This window comes from Phallusia mammillata, chromosome 2 (genome assembly GCF_965637545.1).
Source record: "Phallusia mammillata chromosome 2, kaPhaMamm4.hap1.1, whole genome shotgun sequence".
Taxonomy (NCBI): domain Eukaryota; kingdom Metazoa; phylum Chordata; class Ascidiacea; order Phlebobranchia; family Ascidiidae; genus Phallusia; species Phallusia mammillata.
The window spans coordinates 1,410,906-1,432,103 of NC_137253.1; the positions used below are offsets into that span (position 1 = coordinate 1,410,906).

The window sequence follows — 21,198 nt, forward strand, 5'->3', positions numbered from 1 at the left end:
TTTCAGCGATATTGCTGCAAACAACAAAATACGGAATTTGTTACATGTTCCTGCATCTTGTTCCTTTACAAAATACTTCAATCTCCTGCTACCAATCGACACTGTGTAAGGCTTCAGTTGGTTTTATAAACTTTCACTAAAGTAGTCTAGCAAACAGGTGCGAGTTGATTGTTGTTTACCGCTGTAAGCTAAACTCCTCCTTTAAAGACATTTTTTGACAAAATGTAAATGTGAAATACAACTTACACACTAAACCTTCAAATGCGATTGGAACATTTTTACCCAGTGCACTTCGTGGGTTTTCATGACGTCGTTTTATCAGACATCGTGAATTGTAACTGCTTCTTTGCAAACAAAAGTAACAAAAGGACAAATCAGCAACTTAAAGCCTTCGCCTCCAACTACAATGAAAATATGGAATATAAAATAAAACTTCATGTTTCTCTTTAAATTGAATTCCTTCATTTTCAGTTTTTGTGCACAGAAGCAAAAAATATTTGCCAAATAGGCAATTCGTCCAAACCTTTGTGGCTGTCATCAACGTATGAAAGCAGTCACATATTTTGGCAAATAATAACGTTTAACGTGTGGTAAATGTGACTGTTCCTATTAAACTTTGGTAACCGTGAACGTCTCTGTTAAGTAATGATTGCTGCCGTAACTAAACCATGTGGTGGTGAATGCTTGGTGGCCGGCTGATTCGGTATAACGCCATCAATAGACCTGGAGTACTGTGATTTACATATGAGTGTGTCGTGATCGCTGGTCTGCATAGACGCTACAGGGCTGATCCCAGTAATGAATTTATGTTTATCTTAACTGATACTGGTCAATCTGGCAATTCCCTACTACGAAGCTGACATGTGCAGCATACGAGGCAGGCAACGGTGCTTGTGATTCGACTTTCGGCGGATTCTCCACTGAGCCTGCGTAGCTCTTGGTAGAGCGCGATTCCCGGATAGACTCCTGTCGTGGGTTTGAATCCCACCGCAGGCTAGATTTTTTCTAGCTCACGCCTTGCCATGTGGCAGTGAATGCTTGATGACCGGCTGATTTGGTATGGCGCCTTTAATAGGCCTAAAGTACTGTGACTTAAATTAGAGCATGTTTGTAGAAACATTTTTATCCTTGTGCTAGCCGTAGAATTGTAAACGCTGTACCTTGGAGTTTGACCACAAGAAAAAGCTCGTTAATCTTTTCACTTTGTAGACGATATGTCGGACACCGATACGATAGTCGCTGTTCTCAGCCTATTCAGGCGGGTCCAGGCCCGCCGAGGAAGACCGAATCCTGATGGTTTGTTCTATGGGTCGAGGCAGTAGCAATAAAGAGGGATGCTACTCTTTCCACATCCCTCTTCCATTGGGCTGTCATCCAGTCGGTTCCGTCTGAGCCGTTGCTGTCGCTGAATAGCTTAACAGCAGTCGGTACGAAGGGGCGCCTTGATGGTAAAAATGGCTCCAAGTTTTAACCTGCGACAAACATCCGTGCGTGAAACCAACACAGTACGGAAACGCAAAACAGCTTTTAAACTGTTTCTGAATTACAGCGCAACTAGAGGTGACTTGTCAAACTAAGCTTGGCCTAACAACGCAACTGACGTTCAACATTCGACCTTCTCACAACACCAGAACAAAAAGCTTTATCGCATTCGTGCCCATAAAGCGGCGGGTTGAAGCCACCAGACCGTGGACGGTGGAATTCAAATTGTCAAACTTTTAACGCAGAGGTTCTGCAAATACTGGAACCGATCCGACTTACGACTCTGACTGAAAACAACTTCCACAAAAACTTTAACAAAACAATTTTTTTGCAAAACGAATTTGTTTCCCACAATACCTAAACAACGACAATCCTATTTAAGTCTGTGATAGTTGAATAATAATCTGCATATTATTACAATGTTTGCAAAATGCTGGTGAAACAACTAAAGTTGTAAATTATCACAGTTTTACGTTTTTGGTTTGTTGAAGCGATTGTAAAATCAAATAATTTTTTACTGAATATTTTCTTTTATTTTCTGCGAACAAACAAAAACGTATTTCGAAGTTTTTTACCAAAACTCTTTCACACAAACTGCTTCTTTAATGTTACCAAGTAAATCCACAAGTTTTGATGTAACGATTGTGAATCAACAACCAACAAATTTCGATTCACAATCAGTTGTTTTCCAATCCTTTTCCATCTTATTTTTTACGTTAACGTTTGGATAGGCAGGAGCTAAAGAAAAGGCTAACCTGGGTCAGTTTAGATAAGCCTCGAGAAATGACCAAGTGTCTCAATTTAACTTGAACCGCTGGGACTTAAACTTTGCGACGCAGGTCGGCGAAAAATAGGTATATGTATATATCATCTGCTTATGTATCATCTATGTATATATCATCTATGTATATATCATCTATGTATATATCATCTGCTTATGTATCATCTATGTATATATCATCTATGTATATATCATCTATGTATATATCATCTATGTATATATCATCTATGTATATATCATTTACCCCACAACAACTACAGTCGACCTGCCCGCTCCGGCGGATAGCCAACACGAGACAAATGTACAAAATAAACACTTAACGAGAAAAAGGATGTAAAAAATAAGGGAAACGAGTTTAGCATCGCGACTATAATGAGGTTCGGGCAAGCGCCCAGGCATTCCGCGGAGAAGCGGCAACCGAAATACCGCAGAAACCCTAACGGCTCATAGGGACTAAAGGGAAGGCAGAATAGTTCATCGTTTAAACCAGTGGTTCTTAACCTGTTTGGTGTGGTTTCCCACTAAAGTAAGTCACCAAGTCCGAATTCCCCCCTCTGTTATTCTTATAATGATGTTTTGTGCCCAACATTAACAAAAAAAATTCTTTAATCGAAATAATTTTGTGAATGATTTGGTCGGGATCTTAAAGGTACACTGCAATCGTATTTAGTTTGAATAGTGATTTCGTGACATGTGATTGCATTAGTCATTTGTTGCATAACCATCAACAGATCAAATTGATTATTCGCGAACAATAACACAGCCATTGCATCACAATCTCTCCGGCTTGATTTGACGTTTGCTGTTCGTCTCTTACAACGTACAAAACGTGCCGATACAACAAAATGCCGAACCAGCAATTTTGGCCACGATTCTGTTGTTAGTAATTAGGTTTAAGGCAGGGGACGGCAACGTACGGCCCACGGGTCCGACCGGCCACCCTTTTATAAATTGCCCACATTACGTTGTTGTTAATTCTGCTGGGTCTGTGCCTTGTTAACCCCTGTGTTATTGTTTTATCACAATCTAAAATCACCTCGGTCCCCCCAATTTAACAAAATGCTACATTCGAATTCAGCAATCTAAACTTTTGCTGCCATGGTCTTTACTGTTTCTTTATTTATTACTGTGGTAGGCAATTTTATTCCTTACATCGAGTTTTTTTGTAATTTAAAGTGTGAAAAAAGTTAAGGAAGCCTAATATTCCTCCATTTTTGCGATGTCGGTTGCTATGCCAATTAAGCGTTGCCAAAATACTGGAAAACCAACTGCAATTTTACTAAATATTTTCCTTACTTTTCTGCACTATATATTTGCTGCAAACAATAATTTGGTTAAATTTATGCCGGTATTCGCTGACTTCTTGAAGTTTGCTATTTTGAGGTGTCTAAAGTAAATTTTTGGACTTAAGCTAAATCTACTCTGCTAAAGCACACAATTTCATAAATTCTATGATGCAAGTTTTTTTGTCCAGTGATAGTAATATGTTAGTACCTTGTGAAAGAATAAAGTTGCAAACTTTAGCTAATTTTAAGTCCAGATTGGTTTAAGTTGCACCATGCTGGTGGGGTGAGTTGTTACAAGGTGTCCCACATCTGGAACAATGATTATCATATGGGCCTGAGAAAGGTAATACTTAACTTTTGTGTGCTTAAAAAGTTGTTTGGTGACAATATGTTGTTATTGCAAGCTCATAATTTTCTAAAAAGTAAATTGTGTGTGTAAAATCCAGGTTTTGGACCAAGTTTGAGAACTTACTACTATATTGAGGACAAGAAACTGTAAGGACTAAAGGATGTCATTCATTCCATATTTAAAGTTACGTCAAAGTTAAAGTTTGTGAATTCATTGACATAAAGAACTTCAAAAATGAATTTGATTATAAACTGTGTTGTGTTCGTTCTACAAACCTTTTGATCTGTTTTCTTATTTTAATAAACAACATGATTTGTGACATACAATGATACTTGATATTACAATACTCACATTGTACATGCAAGCTTGTGATGTGACTTCTATTTTATGAAATAAACTTAAATGTTGGTGCAAAACAAAATACTTGATATTGCTACCATTCCAAAAAGTTTGCTTTTGGACTCTAAACAACTGTTTTGTTCACTTCAAAAACAAAGATGTCACCAATTTATCAAATTTTCATTGGAATTTCTGAATCGTGATAAACAAAATTGTATAAATTGATTATAACTCAAAAGAAATAGTTAAGATCAGTAAAAGTGGTTTTGTTATATTTATGTTACAAAACAGACAATAAAAGAAAAAGAAATTGTCACATTTCGGCAGCAGTCCTTTTCTTTTACATTTATTCAGACGTCCAACCACACGTAATCAAAACGACAAACAAACAATCCAGCACTACTTCGCAGGTATCTATTCTATCTTATTCTATATTATTTAAATCGAGAGAGGGGTTCTTATAATGCCGATGCAACAATGATGGGTAAAAGGCGCTAACTTTCCGTGACCATTTCCTACAAATAAAACAATGGTGACTTGCACCCCGTAACAGCGCGACCTGATAAATTGGCACATTGAACACATAAACAAAAGAATTGGTGGTGTGAAGCGGCCATTCGCAACAAAAAGGCTTGACCCGCACAGTAAACCTCCAGTGGTTTCGGAATAACGTCACTTGAGAACTGGGTCGCAAACTATCCGGTCAAGCACATTTGTGACACAAACCCCGTTTTTAAGAAGAAATTTTTCACTAAAAAAAAAACTTTGCGTAAATTTACACAAATGTGTTGAAACAAACCGTATAAGGTAAAACAATAAAAAGTCTGTGCACACTTATCAGTCCAGTCTGCATCATCATTTCCGAAGGGTCGTTCGTCTCCATCTCTTACGTTTCCGTTTCTTGCCTCTCTCCTGATTTTTTTTCTTCTTAAAAAAGGACGCAGACGGTTCCGAAACCCGAAATGGCTCTGCTTTGCAGCGGTGACTTAACTGTGCGTCTGAGTTAGAGGTGGCATTCTCATCGGTCGGTGTTACAGCAATTTTGTTAGATGATAGTTGCTCCCTGTCTTCTGTCGTCGAATGGACACGTTCCAAATCACCTTCCATAGCGCAAAGTTGAGACGATAGAAGTTGCTTTGCCCCAGAATTCTGCTCACTTGACTTGGATTGCGTGACCTCTGTACCAGGTTTGATGAACTTGCCGCGCCAGTTTGGATCTGGTGATTCCCAATCTCTGGCCCCTGCGATGTTGCCGATGATAAGTTCCACGTTAAGGTCTGACACACATAGCGCCTCAACGGTACCCGAGTAATTGGGCGTGTCGATCGTGATCATCGCGGTCGGCATGGGTTCAGGGTCTCCAATGAATCCCTGGACGTACCGTATTTGTCCAGTCAGCTGATCGTCGGTTACCAAAGATCTTCGAACCATAACCGATGTGCACCCCGTGTCTCGAATCGTTTCCACGGTTCTTTGACCTATTTGACCTAAAGTGGGCTTTAACTTCTGGCTACATTTGCACACACAAAGCTTTATGTTCTGTCCGAGGTGGCGAGGCTCTGCATCAGATCCCCCTGTCCTTAAGTGACAGTCCTGCGCAAGATGTCCACGTCCATTGCAGTTGAAGCACCTGTGGTCACTCGGGCCAGAATTATGCCTGTGATAATCTTCGCCCAGTTGCTTAGGTCTTGCACAGTCTGTATAGTACACAGCAGCAGCTCGAGTGCGCCTCGAATCGTAACTAAATCCGCCAATTGTTGTCTTCAGTGGACCAAGAAATCTGTCGGCTGTCTCCGCAAATTCTTTCAGATCATTTGTTGAGTGCTGCCTCATGTACAAAGACAGTTCCCGGTAACTATCTTTGTGAAATTTCTCACGCAGAAAAAGTTCTTTGAGTCCTTTGCAGGTTTTTGCAATACCGGCCATTTCCACCCAACTGTCCAAATAGCTGTCGAATCTAACAAAATACTGCGAAACCGTTTCGCCTTGCTGCTGGGTTTCATTGTTAAATTTGTTGCAGTATCCATCCTCGCGCAAACCATATCGTTCCCGCAACGCACGTTTTAGCACCTCGTAATCCCTGTCATCATCTGCAGTGAGTCGGGAATAGACCCCCATCGCTTTTCCCGTCAGCAGTGCGCTAAGCCATGGCGCCCATTGGCTTTTCTCCCATCCGCTATTTTCTGCGTATCTCTCAAACTACAGCAAATAACACTTGCCTGCACCAGCGTTACTGCACGTTGTCGAAGTGCTTGTGGTCTCTTCGCGGCTTCGTCTATCTTCCAGTTAAAGCTTCTTCATGGCCAGCGCGTGCTCGCGGATTTCCCGTTCGGCGTCAAGTTTCCTTTGCTCAGCCTCATCTTCACGTCTTTTTCTGCTCAGCCTCCCGATTAATTCTTCGCTCTTCACGTTCATGCTCACGGTCCTGTTTCACCTGCTCCTCAACATACTTGCGTAGCTCTTCGCCAGCGAGCCCAAATTGCTTTGCAATATCCAGATATTGGCTTGCAGACGCCATTGCCGATCTTACTGCACTAGAAAAACTGTTGGCTTACATGTAAGCCGGCTAAACTGTGCAATAAGCCATACCGAGTTTAAGCCACGACCCGTTTCTAGCCGGATTATTTTAAGCCACCTGGCTTACTACAAATATAACCTTTATTACTTCCGGTGGCTAACTGCAAGCCGGCTATGTTCATGTCACATTAAAACAATCCCTAACCACTCGTCCTATACCTGCAGCGTTTCTTATTTTTCCATTGTACTTGTCTGTGTGTCTGCATACCTCCAGGATAATTACTTAACATTAGGCATTACTTCCGACCAGACATTACAACTGTAGATGACTCTTGGCTTAAAGTATTTGCTTCATACTTTGTACCAAAAGCCAAATACAGTTGTAATGTCTGGTCGGATGTAATGCTTAATGTTAAGTAATTATCCTGGAGGTATGCAGGCACACAGACAAGTACAATGGAAAAATAGGGATCACAGCTGGCAGGGCATTTTGTAATGGAATTCTACAAAGGTAACACACAGGCTTATGAAACAGCAAACAAGTAACACAACCCATATACATTATTGGTTTTAATATAGAACTGGTTCAGTTACCACTGTGCAAGCCAATATCAAAGATATCACAAAAATGCAGGTCATGTCTGGTAAGTGGTAAGTAACAACTGCAAATTAGCATTATTAAGAAAGCAGTTGGGCTGCATGCACAAACACATTTGTGGGTTGTCAAGTCAAAATAGAAAAACACATGTGTGGGTTTTTAACGTAAAATACAAAACACATGTGTTGGTTGCCAAGTTAAAATACAAAAACACCTATATGGGTTGTTTTCAGTATATACAGGTTGGGGATAGTGGTCAACTGCAAATTGTCATTATTAAGAAAGCAGTTGGGCTGCATGCACAAACACATTTGTGGGTTACCTAGTTAAAATACAAAAACACATGTGTGGGTTGTCAAGTCAAAATCCAAAAACACATGTGTGGGTTTCAAGCTAAAATACAAAAACACATATTTGGGTTTTCAAGTCAAAATACAAAACACATGTGTGGGTTGCCAAGCTAAAATACAAAAACACATAATGTGGCAGTTGGCCACAGTGGTCTTGCAGTATATACAGGTTGGGAATAGTGGTCAAGCCATAGAAGGTCTATGGTCATGCAGGCGGTCAAATGGTATTTACATACACCCTTGGGCAAATATTATGTGGTCAGCTAATGTATATACATGGGTTTGCATGAGCTTGGGAATTCAAGACTAAACAAATAAAACATGGCTATTAAACATGCAAAACACTCTGCTACAGATGCACTGGCAAGGCACAACACCTTCTTTTGCCTAATGATAAGGTAAGACAACATTTTCAGAGGCCAGCAAATACGGTTGGTTTTGGCACAGCCACTAATGACTTCTACTTTAATGTGTACGAGAAGTTAAAATACAAATACACATGTGTGGGTCGTCAAGTCAAAATACAAAAACACATGTGTGGGTCGTCAAGCTAAAATACAAGTATGTGGGTTACCTAGTTAAAATACAAAAACACATGTGTGGGTTGTCAAGTCAAAATACAAAGACACATATGTGGGTTGTCAAGTCAAAATACAAAACACATGTGTCGGTTGCCAAGTCAAAATACAAAAACACATGTGTGGGTTGTCAAGTCAAAATACAAAGACACATATGTCGGTCATCAAGCTAAAATACAAAAACACATATTTGGGTTTTCAAGTCAAAATACAAAACACATGTGTGGGTTGTCAAGTCAAAAAAACACATATGTGGGTTACCTAGTTAAAATACAAAAACACATGTGAGGGTTGTCAAGTCAAAATACAAAGACACATATGTCGGTCGTCAGGCTAAAATACAAAAACACATATGTGGGTTACCTAGTTAAAATACAAAACACATGTGTGGGTTGTCAAGTCAAAAAAACACATATGTGGGTTACCTAGTTAAAATACAAAAACACATATGTGGGTTACCTAGTTAAAATACAAAAACACATGTGGGTTACCTAGTTAAAATACAAAAACACATGTGAGGGTTGACAAATCAACAAAACATTTGTGGGTCGCCAAGAAACACAAATCTCAAAAACATTAACTGGCACTTAACTTTATTCAGATACAAGTTTTGATAATTTTGCATGTTGAATGGATTTTCCGAATACAATGTGGTCAGCTAATGCATTATACATGGGTTTGCAAGAGCTTGGGTATTCAAGATTAAACAAATAAAACATGGCTATTAAACATGTAAAACACTCTGCTACAGATGCACTGGCAAGGCACAACACCTTCTTTTGCTCAATGACAACATATATGTCATTTGGCTTGGTAACATCTCCAGAGGCCAGCAAATATGGTTGGTTTTTGGCACGTCCACTAATGTCTCCCACTTCACTGTGTACAATTATAGTCTCGGCCTCTTTTTTTGAGAAAACTTCTGTCAACATCAAGTAAAAGGCTTCAAAGTCATGTAGGGGGTGAATTTTTGATTGAGCCTTAAACTTGTTAAGAAGGTGGTCAAGACGTTTTTTCCAATCGTCAGCATGTAGTTTGTTTTTTTCAACAAACACTTCAATGCACTGTCAAAACATTGTTTTTTTAGGATTTAAAATATCAATAACACCACATAAAATAACTTTTTGTGTTACAAATTTATATTTTTACTCAACTTTCTTGGCCCATGCAATAAAAGTAAAACTAACATTGCTTTCTACCTTTTTGTAATTTTGAAATATCGGGTAGTTGTTAAAAAACTGCTGAATGGTGTGATCTTGCAGATACTTTTCTATATTAACTTTCTCTGGTGTTGAAGTTCCTGGCAAACTTTGTGAATTTAATGTTTTTTTTATGTATTGAGAAACATTGTTGGCCCTCTTTCTTATTGCTGTTGACAAAGCTGCATGTGGGGCTTGGTCATTATCACAAGTCAACAGGGGGTATTCCTTGCAGAGGCCAATAGCAATCACAGTGCGTTCGGTCTGGGTCGGTCTTCCAATTCTGCAGTTAATTACTTCATAAATATTTCTTATCACAGCACAATATGCTGAATAATTTTTGGCAAAGTCCTCCTTAGACACTTTTTTCAAATATGATGAAAATTCTTCCTTTAATGGGAATGGATGAGGAATTTCCTTGGGATATGAATAAGGTTCACTTGCACTGTCCTTGGGGTTATTGCTATTCACACTTTTTTTTGAAAAATACTTTTCATAATGCCTTTTCCTTTTTCTGCCTCGTGGACTAAAAGATGCTTGTTTTTTGTCATTAGTTTGGTTAATAAAATGATCTTCATCACTAAGTGGAAAAGTCGAGTCTGATGAGTGTGAGTAAAAGCTTTCATTGAAAAAACTATCTGAAGCCTGGTCTGAACTTTCCACTTCATCCTAAAAAGAATACATTTGCTTTCACTACAATAAAAATAAAATAAAAAATAGTACAGAGTTAGTAATAATTGTACAATTTACACACTTACCGGTTCTTGCAACGAGTTAAAAAACACTTTTATTTGCCTCCTTGAACTGAAGCTTGCCTTTGCAAACTCTACTTTAATCTCTTCGTCAGTTAAAGGTAGGTCCTGTAGAGTTATTCCACTATCTATAAATAGTAAAAACAAGTTGACGAACAAACTTGAATTTGAACAAAAAAAGTACATATAAATTACCTTTTAGTTGGCGCAAACACTCTTCACTAAAACCAAAATTCTCAGCTTTGGATAACAACTCGTTGGTAGCCAATGACATTTCTGATATTTGTAACACACTTTTCTGATTTACTTATTTTGTTCTGGTATAACATACAAGTAAGAGTTAGCAATACTCCAGCAGTCGAAATACTACCCAAACCACAAACTTTCAGGTCACAAACACCACGTTTCGTGAAATCCGCTCTCAACACGAGGCAGATGACGCAACGTTGCGCAATACGTGCAGCCTGTTGATCCGGACCATCAGGGTGATAACTGTTTTTTTCAAGAACAACCAATTTCTATTTAGATCTTAAAATTAACAATGTGTTTGAAGTTGGTTAAAAAGCTAAATTACCCCAAAACTATGTATATTAGGTAACTTTGATTCTGAACAACAAGGTTTCCTATGACTGCTTCACTGGACGGCAAAAGTACGTGTTCTTATTTCGATTGTGGTCTGCCACGTTTCGGGCTTGTGCAACTCTCCCATCCTAAAATTTGAAAAATGCCTTTCGATTGTCCGGTATGTGAAGGATGTCAGTTCAGTGATTTAAGAACTTTTTTCCATCATTTGTCGCAGCACAAGGTTGCCCAGTTTCGTCGAAATTCAATTTTATGCCAAGTTGGTGGATGTCCGATTTTGTTTAAAACGCTGGCTGGCTACAAACTACATTGTGAGCGCAACCATTCTTTTTCTATGTTAGCTGTCTAGAGTGAAAATGAAGACCTTAACAATTCTTCTAGTGAAGAAACTTGTTGCAGCAGTAGCAACATTGATTTAGAACCATATGTGGATGTAGAAACAAAAACAAACTGGAAATTAAATGCTGCAATATTTTTGTTGGGGTTTAAAGAAAAGAATAAATTGACAGAATTAAGAGCATGGTATTTAAAAATATTACAATATTAGATTAATATAATTTTGCTCTTTTATAGAAGTGCATAGACAACTTGGCAAATGAACTGATGAGGTTCTTAAAAGAGATGCAAATCACCATCACCAGCTCACTTTCGGCAGAAATGCAACAGACAATTTCTGAAGACTTCTGCCCTTGCCTAAATGCGTTTCAAGATCTACAAACATCTTTTCAGAGAGAAAAGTACATGTCATCAGTATTTCCTATTGTTTATCCCACTGAGATAAACCTTGGTGTCCGGTTAAAATTTACAGGCCTGCATCAAAACAGGCATTTACAAAACAAGCCGATGAAGTTTTATTATGTTTCAGTAAAAAAGACTGTACAAGTGTTATTGCAGCACACAAATTTTTATGATGTATTGTCACAATCTAATTGCCCAAAATCCCCTTTAACTGATTTTAAGGATGGTAAAGTGTGTCAAACTCATTCAATATTTTCAGCCATACCACATGCTCTGCAAGTTATCCTCTATTATGATGATGCTCAGCTAAGTAATCCCCTTGGCAGCAAAACTATTGAAAACAAAATAGGTTTTTTTACATTTCATTTGCCAACATTCCACCCCAATATCGATCAAGATTAAATAACATATACCTTCTTGGAACGGCAAAAGTAGTTGATATTCTTGAAGTGGGATATGACACTGTTCTGAAACAGTTTTTTGATGAAATGAAAGAATTGTCTTGTGATGGATTTAGTTTTCAAAATGGCTCTTCCACTGTTAACATAAAAGGATCACTAGCATATCTGGTGGCTGATACACTTGCTGCACATCAGCTTTTGGGTTTCAAAGAGGGTGTTGGCTTTTCTAGAAAAAAATGTCGAAACTGCATGGCTGAGTACCATGACTTGCAAAATGTGTTTGTGGAAAAAGACTGTGTACTACGGTCCAAAAATGAGCATTTGAAACAATGTGCTGAAGTTGATCAAAACAAATCTGCATCAGTCAAATATGGCATAAACAGATTTTCTCAGTTTTATGCACTTCCACACTTTGACCCCTTTCTTTGTGTTCCCCAGGATGTTATGCATATCCTTCTTGAGGGTTGTCTCCCTTTTACTGTTAAGCACCTTCTTCTGCATTACTTAGCAACAAATGCCTTTACCCTGCCCATGCTAAATGAAAGAATTCAGAATTTTCCCTATGACATTTATGATACTCCAAACAAGCCTAGTGCGATCCGCCAAAACCATTTAACTGCAACTCTTCGCCAATCTGCTTCCCAAATGTGGCTGCTTGCAAGAATTTTACCTCTTCTTATTGGAGAATTTATTGATTTGCATGATGAACCTTGGGTATGCTTTTCTTTACTTTTGCAAATTACTGGTGTTGTCGCTTCAACAGTTATTAACCCTGATGATATGGATCACCTTCAACAAATTATTTGTTTGTACTTGCACCTCTTTAAAAAAGTTTTTAAAGATGTTTCTATGATTCCAAAGCAACATTATCTACTGCATATCCCTGCAAACATAAAAAATCTTGGTCCTCCTGTACTCTGCTGGTCAATGAGGTTTGAGGCAAAACACTCGTATTTTAAACAACTGTGCAGTGTTGCAAGCTTCAAAAATATTTGTCAACTACTGTGTAGAAGACACCAATGGCACTTTTGTATGTCTGTCATGGATAAAGCCCAACCATTGTTCAGTGATCAAATGCTTTTAGGACCAAAGCGAATCATTTCGCTGGATGACTTTTTCGAAGTCGAGCTGCAATTGTTAACCACAAACTGTGCTCAATATTTTTTTGTTTCCTGGCTAAAGTTAAATGGAGTTGTTTACAAAAAAGGAAGTTTTGTTGTTTTAAAATGCTGCAATAACTTACCATTATTTGGTGAAATAAGAAAGATAGTTTCATCTGATTCAATTTATTTTTTGGTAAGAGAGCTGGTTACTACTGGATTTAATAGTCTGACCGATACTTATGTAGTTGATGTAAAAAATACAACTGCAATTGGAATATATGCATCAACTGATCTTCTATTTTTTCATCCATTTTCTGTGTATTGTTGTAAAGGAATTTACCATGCAATTATAAAGCAGGACATAAGTGCATTACTATGAGTATATCATCTCCGATTGCATTGGTCTGTGTTTTACACACAATTATGAGCATATATGCAGTTATAATACATGTTACCGGTATATTTTCGTTGATATGTGCAGACAGTTGTTTTTCTATAGTATGCTAACTTTAATTACAAGTTGCCTTTTGGAGTAACTTGCTCAAAAAGTTACAGTCTTGTGGTTGATTGTTTTATTTAAGTAAACTATTGCCTTATGCCATTATAAGTCGGCTGGATTTATGTTTTTTTGGGAGCTTGTTAACAGCCAACCAAAAATCATTGCATTTGTGATTTCCAAAACAAGCCACTTTTGACTTATAACTTGCTGGCTTGTTTATATGTGACCATTTTTAAGCCAACTGAATTGATTCATTAATATTTAAGCCAGAACTTCTAGTTAATAGTCAATTAACTGCCTTAAATTTGGCCATAACTAAAATAAGCCATTTTTATGGCTCGCATAAAGCCAGTTCCTTTTTTTGGCTTATTTTAGGCCAAAATGACTTAAAGCAAGCCACTTTGGCCTAAAATAGGCCAACATTTTTTCTAGTGTGGGGTTAGTGTTTAACTTCGCGTTTTTGAGTCAGATCCCGGACGAGCCCTCAGATGTCACGCTCCCGTTTTCACGGTTACGCAAAAGATTAGGACTGACTATGGAAGTTCTTTTAACAGCTAACGCTCGTGTACTCTGATCGGCAGCAAACCTCTTCTTTTACATTTATTCACGTCCAACCACAACAAAAACAACCATCCAGCACTACTTCGCAGTTATCTCTATCTTCTTCTCTGTTATATTATGTCATATTTTAAATCGTTAGATTGGGGCGCTTATATGTCCTGCATTACAATGAACGGGCGTTAATTCGCTGTGACCATTTCCTTCAGATAAAACAATGAACACTGCAACGGGGAATGGCGACACGATAAAAACTGGCACGCTGTAACAACAACACAATAGCGCCTGCAACGATAGACTCTAGACCAGCGGTTCTCAAACTGGGGTCCGCGGTCCCTTAGGGGTCCGTGAGGCAATTTTGAGGGGACCGCGAAGCGGTTCAAGTAATTCTATAATCTTATTTGCCGTCAGTTTGTGCCACTAAATAAGTTGAAAATCAAGGTAGAATTGATAATCGCCTGTCTCTAATGCTAAACAATGGCCTTTATTGAATGACAACTATCAAAAATGCAATTGTACGCGTACAATCGTAATGTTTTTGTCCTGTTTGTGATGTCACATGCTGTCTTTGAATGATTTTGTGCGCAATTTTGCATAACTGGCTAAAATCCTGCAATCAACTTTTGTTTTTATGAAATACACATTTAGGCTTAAGGACCGCGAGCCCTCGAAATAATGGCAAAGGGACCGTTTTGAAAAAAATATGAAAAAGTTTGGGAACCACTGCTCTATAGACGTATAGAAATTGTCCGTGATGCGTTGTAATTGGAACGTGGGATATTGTCATAGGGCGGTCTAGAATATTTGTGACAACTATATTTTACAAGTAATAATGCTTATTTTTTTTCACAAATCCGTTTCAGCAAAGTTTCACAAAAAATCAAGCATGTGGCTTTACAATCTTAAGGTTGAGGGTTCCAGTCCCATCCCAGTTCTTTATGCTTTTGCGAATTTGAGCTAAAAGATGTCAACGCCGAAAAAATTAAAACAGATGATTATTGTTTGGCTAATCAGGCTGGCGTCGGTTTAACAATCAATCTTACGATCCAAATTTTCCCAAGCTTTCATAAAATTCGCCAAATCTTCTAAAAATTACTTCTAATACAAATAATTATGAAGAAATTTCAATGTTTGCTTTGCACTTTTATACATTTCCAGCTCTGATGCACGTTGCTTGCTGGGGATTTCCCGCAATGACAACTGTTAAGGTACAAGCTATAGAAAACATATCACATACTGGATATAGTAACTAGTAAAGTACCCTGAGTTGTGTTTATTTTGCTTGGTGAAAGAACACGTAGCGAGACAATTCCACTAAAAAAATCACCAAGCCCAAAATAGCTGCGCAACGTTAAAACGTTATGGTCTCCATAACATAATATGGTGCTAAACGCCCTGTAGCTGCACAGTATTGTAAAGGCGTACAGACAACAGAGGTCTACACAAGCCGCAGTTTGAAAAAAATTGCCGGAGTTTGCGTTAATCAGATCAGCCGGAGCAGGAGTCGAACAGGAATTAAAAAACAAAACAGACTCTTTACATCTCAGATACATATAAAACATTTTTTACAGTCAGTCTGCCCTGACTGCAGCGTCCCAGTGTCGTAAACAAACTTAAGTTTTTTGATGACACAAAGCTATGAGATAAAATTGACCACGTACTTCCAACTTTGGAGCCTGCAATTTCTACCTCTACACGCGTTCTTTGCTCCGGTCGCGTTTTGTGTAAATGCTGTAGCGTTTACCTCGATGGCGTCTATATTCACTCCAAACGCTACAAGAAATACCAATGTTATTGCCTCGGTTATTGATGGATCCTCGTTCTGTCTGCTTTAACTTGTTGGACGCTGTCTTCTTGACTCGAACTGCAGCAACGTTAATTTGAGACATCCTATATTTAAATCAGTTGAAACATAATGCAAGATTATCTCTTCCCAATTATATTCTAAGTAGTTACACAATATTTATCGTTTCACAATTCCAAAACCTTTCTGATTTCATGGCGGAAAACAGCGCTTTTTATAGTCCCACAATGCAACAGTAACCTTCTTCTCTTGTACATAAATACGTTTGTTAATGTTACTTTTAACTGGGCAAAGTCCACATTTGCCTTTTTTATGTGTTAAGAAGATACTCGAAAACAGGAACATAGACGTCAGTGAGACCGGACATGTATAACTGCGAAATACAAGGCAAAATGTCTAAAAATAGAATATGACCTCACCGATACAAGCAAAACATGTACCTGAAAACCATGTGAAATGTGCGTTTTGTGGACTATTTGCGTTTGTTCTTTATAATGGCTGCAAACACTGCTCTAATGCAGCGTGCAAAAGTATAACGTGCAATTCGTGTGAAATATAGCATTTTATGTAATTGGTCTGCTGCAGATACCCCCTACCGGAAGGGACTTTGATGTGTTTGGATGAAAAACACATCTGTAGTTGATTAACAATTACGTGTAAAATGGAAATCATTACAAGCACGGTAAGGCGGTGAAGGGGGCACGTGGTAGGGCGTGGGACTAATGACGATAATCGCACAAATAAAACAAGATTCTTGCCGAATAGGGGTATCAGCTCTGCGGTTCTTAGATTATAGTATTGCATTGTAAGGCGTGAATGGTTGCATGGTAAGACGAGGCACAAATGACGATGATGGCACAAATAACGATAATTCTTGCCGAATAAGGGTTTCAGCTCTGCGGTTCTCAGATTATGTTATGAAGACGGTGTCGGCGTTAGAGATGTGCCTTTGTCGGGTGGGGAAAACGAATTCTCTAAGGAAATGAGAAATGGTATTTGTTATGTTTGATGGTTACATGCAATAAACTTTACAATACGCGAAAAACAACATGTAATAATGATAAGTGTACTAATGCCTCAATATTCCGTATTCTGGATTAATATTTTGATTTTGTTTTTGTAGGCATGTTTAGATTAAACGCTTGGCATGGCAAGGGCAGAAATTCATTACAGTACATTCAAACAAAAACAAAAATTCTTGCAATTTTTATGCAGAAAGGTTAGTAACATGCATTAATGATATATTGTTTCTTCCTAAATAATTTGGAAGCTAAACTTAACAGGGGTGGTGTATGACTATGTTAAGTATTAGTACGTATGCGAGCAAGGTATATGTAGGCGTTATTTCTTTTCTAATTAAAGCACCGACTAACTGCGTAAAAGCCGTATGAAAGGCTAGCTGATTGTCGGCGGATTGCTTCCTGTTGATCTTCGTCAATGCATCTGCCTCAGTACCGTCACGTGTCTGATGACGTGTCCGGCAAAATGTGCCGAGTGGCACTGCAAAAAGAACATAGGCTAAAGATTTGCAAAAGTAGTAAAATTGGTGCGAAATGTTGCACAATGGTGTAGAAGTATAGTTGATAAATAGATAGTAATAATAGAATAATAGATAGTATTGAAAACATTATGTTGGCCATAAAGTTGATACGCTTCTATGTCGGTAACCTGGCCAGCGTTACATTTGACAAATAGAGGACGTGTCGCTTAAGGGTTAGTATTCTTCATGGCCAGAGATCTTTTTCAGCACATTTGTTTAGTGGTGCAAGCTGTTTCCGTGAGAACGTCTCCAAAGGGTTACAGCCGATCTCTGTTTTCCTAATAAGTATATAAGGGTTACGCTCGGCGTTAAATCCTTGTTAGCACGCAAGAGCAAAGCCAAGGCTTGTTGATGTTTGCAATCGAGAAATAATAAGTCAGATAGTTGATGACGTAGTTCGTCATTAAAAGTGTCGACAATGTTGTTAAAAATGAGTAAGTAGAAGTAACGTCAATAGTAATATTCGAATGCGTCTAATAGGTTGAAGTCTTACATTCAGACAGTGATTGGATTACGATTCATTGGAATCCGCAAATTGCATTGTTTAGCATGCTAAAAAAAATTGAGTATCGTTTGCTGAGCTCATTGCTCGATATATTTTGATAGTAGATATTGTAGTAACGTGTGTAGCTTGTTGCTCGAAATATTTTGGGTAGATTTGTGAATGGAGCTCGTTGCTCGAAATATCGTTTGTAGAGCTATTTGCTCAAAGTGTTTATTCATTATGCAGAAAACATGCCATAGGATGCGTGACGTGGTGTTGCGAGATCAGGAAGTTAATTAGTTGGTGGTGTTGCAAAAAAAAATTGCGCGTAGGGGCGCTCTTGGCAGCCTAGGTTGCAGGAAAACACGGTATACACGTAGACATAGAATTCATATTGTGGAAAAAACTTGGTGCTGCAACTACAGGGTGCAGGAAATAAGACATGTAATGATATATACAGGTTCGGCGGGAAAGAAGCTTAGTTGTAAGCACTGCTGAAATTTGGGCGGGCAACTTGTAAATTTGATGTATAGCGGGGGCATGGAGGCCCAAAACACGTCAAGGCGTTGTCTTTAAATCTTCGATGGTAAGGGCGGATGGTGGGATTCGTATGTTGTTGGTTTGATTATTATTGTTCTATAAATTGGGGGTTGCGTTCATATACTGGCCTTGTATCAGTGGGAACGCTGTCGGATTCATTATTCTGTCTGGGATTGTCACATCGTTGTTTGTTACATGCGAATTGTTGATTATTTGGCTTGTAAGGGGGTCTATAATTCTATGGTTGCCGTTGGTAAGAGTTGCGTTGTGGATAGTTATAACGCTGTGATTGACCATAAGAAAAACCGCGTTGTTGATTGTTTGGGTTATTCGGGTAGGATGGTTGTTTCTGACGTGACATAAACATAAGAAGTTCGTCCATTTTTGCCTGAAGTTGTGCAATTTCTAAGGATTTTCTTGTTTGTAAGGGCGCTTGTGTTACATCTTTTGCGTAGCGGTCATAAAATTTTGCCATTTCCTCTAAAGTTTTAAATTGCGTGGCTCGTATAAGTGGGCGAACAGCATAGGGTAGCAAGGAAAGAAATTTGTTTTCTACTACCTCTCGCATAGTGGGGTCGGCTTCTGCCTTTCTTGGGCACATGGATAAAAGCTTTTGTAGGAGTTGAAACGCTGATTCGTTAGGCGAGAATGTGACGTCATTGAGTGCTGTTATCCAAGAACTTTTGGTGCTATTAATTTGCTCAATCATGAGTTGTTTTAATGTCGTATAAGGAGTTGTTGAGTCAAACGATTGCGTTACTGCGGTTTGAAATTGATTGGTTTGTTGCTCGGTTAGGTTTGTAATTAATAATGAATAGCGTGCATTTTCATCTATGACTTTATTTGCTGAGAAAAAAATGTCCAGGACCTTAAAGTAGGTAGTAATATTGTTCTGGGAAGACCACATAGGTGGCACTTTTAATACTGAGAGCCTCATGGTATTTAATTGTTGTTGTACTAAGTTTGGGGGGAATGACGCGTTTAAATTGCCTGGTGGTATTAAATCTTGCAAAAATTTGGATGGAGTTGGCTGGACAGGATTATCGACGTGAGACGTCGTTGGTTCATTGCTAAGTTGGGGGCCCTCGATAGAATCGTTTATCACGGCGGATGTGGCTATGGTTTGTGAAGCATTGTCTGTGCTCGGCTCTGTGACAGACGGATTAGTGATTGACATAATGCGGCGTTTGCTTCTCGTGTTAAAAGCTGGTCCAGTGTCTATTTTAGTTTCAGAGGTAGACGTTATCGTTTGTTTGCCTTTATCGGGACAACCAAATGTGGCTGAGCGTATTATGTTTGTCAGTGTGCTAGTTTAATGAACGCGTAGGAAGAAAAATGTGTCCCTATTGAATTACCTAAGTCAGCGAAACAATATATCAGGTACACTGTTAAACAAAATATATGCCAGACTTGGCACAGTTTGAACATGAAATGAAAATGGCCTGGACAAGGCACGTGAAAACAATTTAACATGCACCCTAAGATATAAGGGATGCCAAGCGTAAAATCAGTACACTTACTCTGGTGAATTCCTGGGTTCGAAGACGTTAATCCTGTAGATCTCGAAACAGCAACGGTTGGTGCAGCGGGTTCCGGTGAGAATTCTAAGACGTCTGCTTGAAGTGGAAAATCTCTGGGCAAGTTCGCTCCAAAACACGTACCTTTTCATTTCACAGAAGTCGTTCTCCTCACTCGGGGCACCAGTTTGTAGCATTTACCTCGATGGCGTCTATATTTACTCCAAACGCTACAAGAAATACCAATGTTATTGCCTCGGTTATTGATGGATCCTCGTTCTGTCTGCTTTAACTTGTTGGACGCTGTCTTCTTGACTCGAACTGCAGCAACGTTAATTTGAGACATCCTATATTTAAATCAGTTGAAACATAATGCAAGATTATCTCTTCCCAATTATATTCTAAGTAGTTACACAATATTTATCGTTTCACAATTCCAAAACCTTTCTGATTTCATGGCGGAAAACAGCGCTTTTTATAGTCCCACAATGCAACAGTAACCTTCTTCTCTTGTACATAAATACGTTTGTTAATGTTACTTTTAACTGGGCAAAGTCCACATTTGCCTTTTTTATGTGTTAAGAATATACTCGAAAACAGGAACATAGACGTCAGTGAGACCGGACATGTATAACTGCGAAATACAAGGCAAAATGTCTAAAAATAGAATATGACCTCACCGATACAAGCAAAACATGTACCTGAAAACCATGTGAAATGTGCGTTTTGTGGACTATTTGCGTTTGTTCTTTATAATGGCTGCAAACACTGCTCTAATGCAGCGTGCAAAAGTATAACGTGCAATTCGTGTGAAATATAGCATTTTATGTAATTGGTCTGCTACAATGCCACATAGATTAATTAGTTTGTATTAACTGCTGTTTAGAGAAGTTTTTGGTCGGTGAGCTATATGGTTTAAGTGTTGGTGTTGATGATTTATGCTTTTTACCTGTTTGTATGAAATAGTCTGAATATTCAACTGATAACAAGCAATTCTGTTGCCTTTTTTAATTATATCTGCGGGAGATTCCTTAAGTAACAAAAGTGTTTCATAAAAGGAGAGTATTAGATAAACTTTAAGATAGGTTTAAAATACGAGATTTTCGAGTTTATCGAAGAGGGTTAAGTTGGGGTTCTTTGCATAGATACCACATCTATGTAGTATCTATGCTCTTTGTCGCTGTTTTTGGGTAACAGGGTT

The 21,198-nt window shown here is 38.5% G+C and overlaps 3 protein-coding genes, 1 long non-coding RNA gene and 1 pseudogene across 7 annotated transcripts in view; 1 reads left to right on the plus strand and 4 right to left on the minus strand.

The window, feature by feature from the left end:
* The window catches only part of LOC145212503 (uncharacterized), a 130,574-nt gene that overhangs the window by 10,684 nt on the left and 98,692 nt on the right, over positions 1-21,198 (plus strand). The window lies entirely within an intron of this gene.
* On the minus strand, positions 4,568-6,755 carry LOC145213951 (uncharacterized; annotated as a pseudogene).
* Positions 8,874-10,636, minus strand: LOC145215386 (uncharacterized). Its single transcript, XM_080084079.1, has 4 exons — positions 10,427-10,636; positions 10,238-10,359; positions 9,480-10,148; positions 8,874-9,344 (listed from the first exon to the last, which is right to left on the minus strand). The coding sequence occupies exons 1-4, from the start codon at positions 10,503-10,505 to the stop codon at positions 8,874-8,876; spliced, it is 1,341 nt and encodes a 446-aa protein (XP_079940205.1). The 5' UTR covers positions 10,506-10,636.
* LOC145214836 (uncharacterized) lies at positions 16,775-20,836 on the minus strand. 3 transcript variants are annotated; one of them, XR_013857138.1, is made up of 2 exons: positions 20,001-20,836; positions 16,775-16,890 (listed from the first exon to the last, which is right to left on the minus strand). It is a non-coding gene; the product is annotated as an uncharacterized LOC145214836 (long non-coding RNA). The 3 variants fall into 3 exon arrangements; XR_013857139.1 differs by lacking the exon at positions 16,775-16,890 and adding an exon at positions 17,253-17,416; XR_013857137.1 differs by lacking the exon at positions 16,775-16,890 and adding an exon at positions 17,449-17,734.
* LOC145214835 (uncharacterized) lies at positions 17,728-19,883 on the minus strand. Its single transcript, XM_080083441.1, has one exon. It carries the CDS (start codon positions 19,655-19,657, stop codon positions 18,719-18,721), a length of 939 nt encoding a protein of 312 aa, XP_079939567.1. The 5' UTR covers positions 19,658-19,883; the 3' UTR covers positions 17,728-18,718.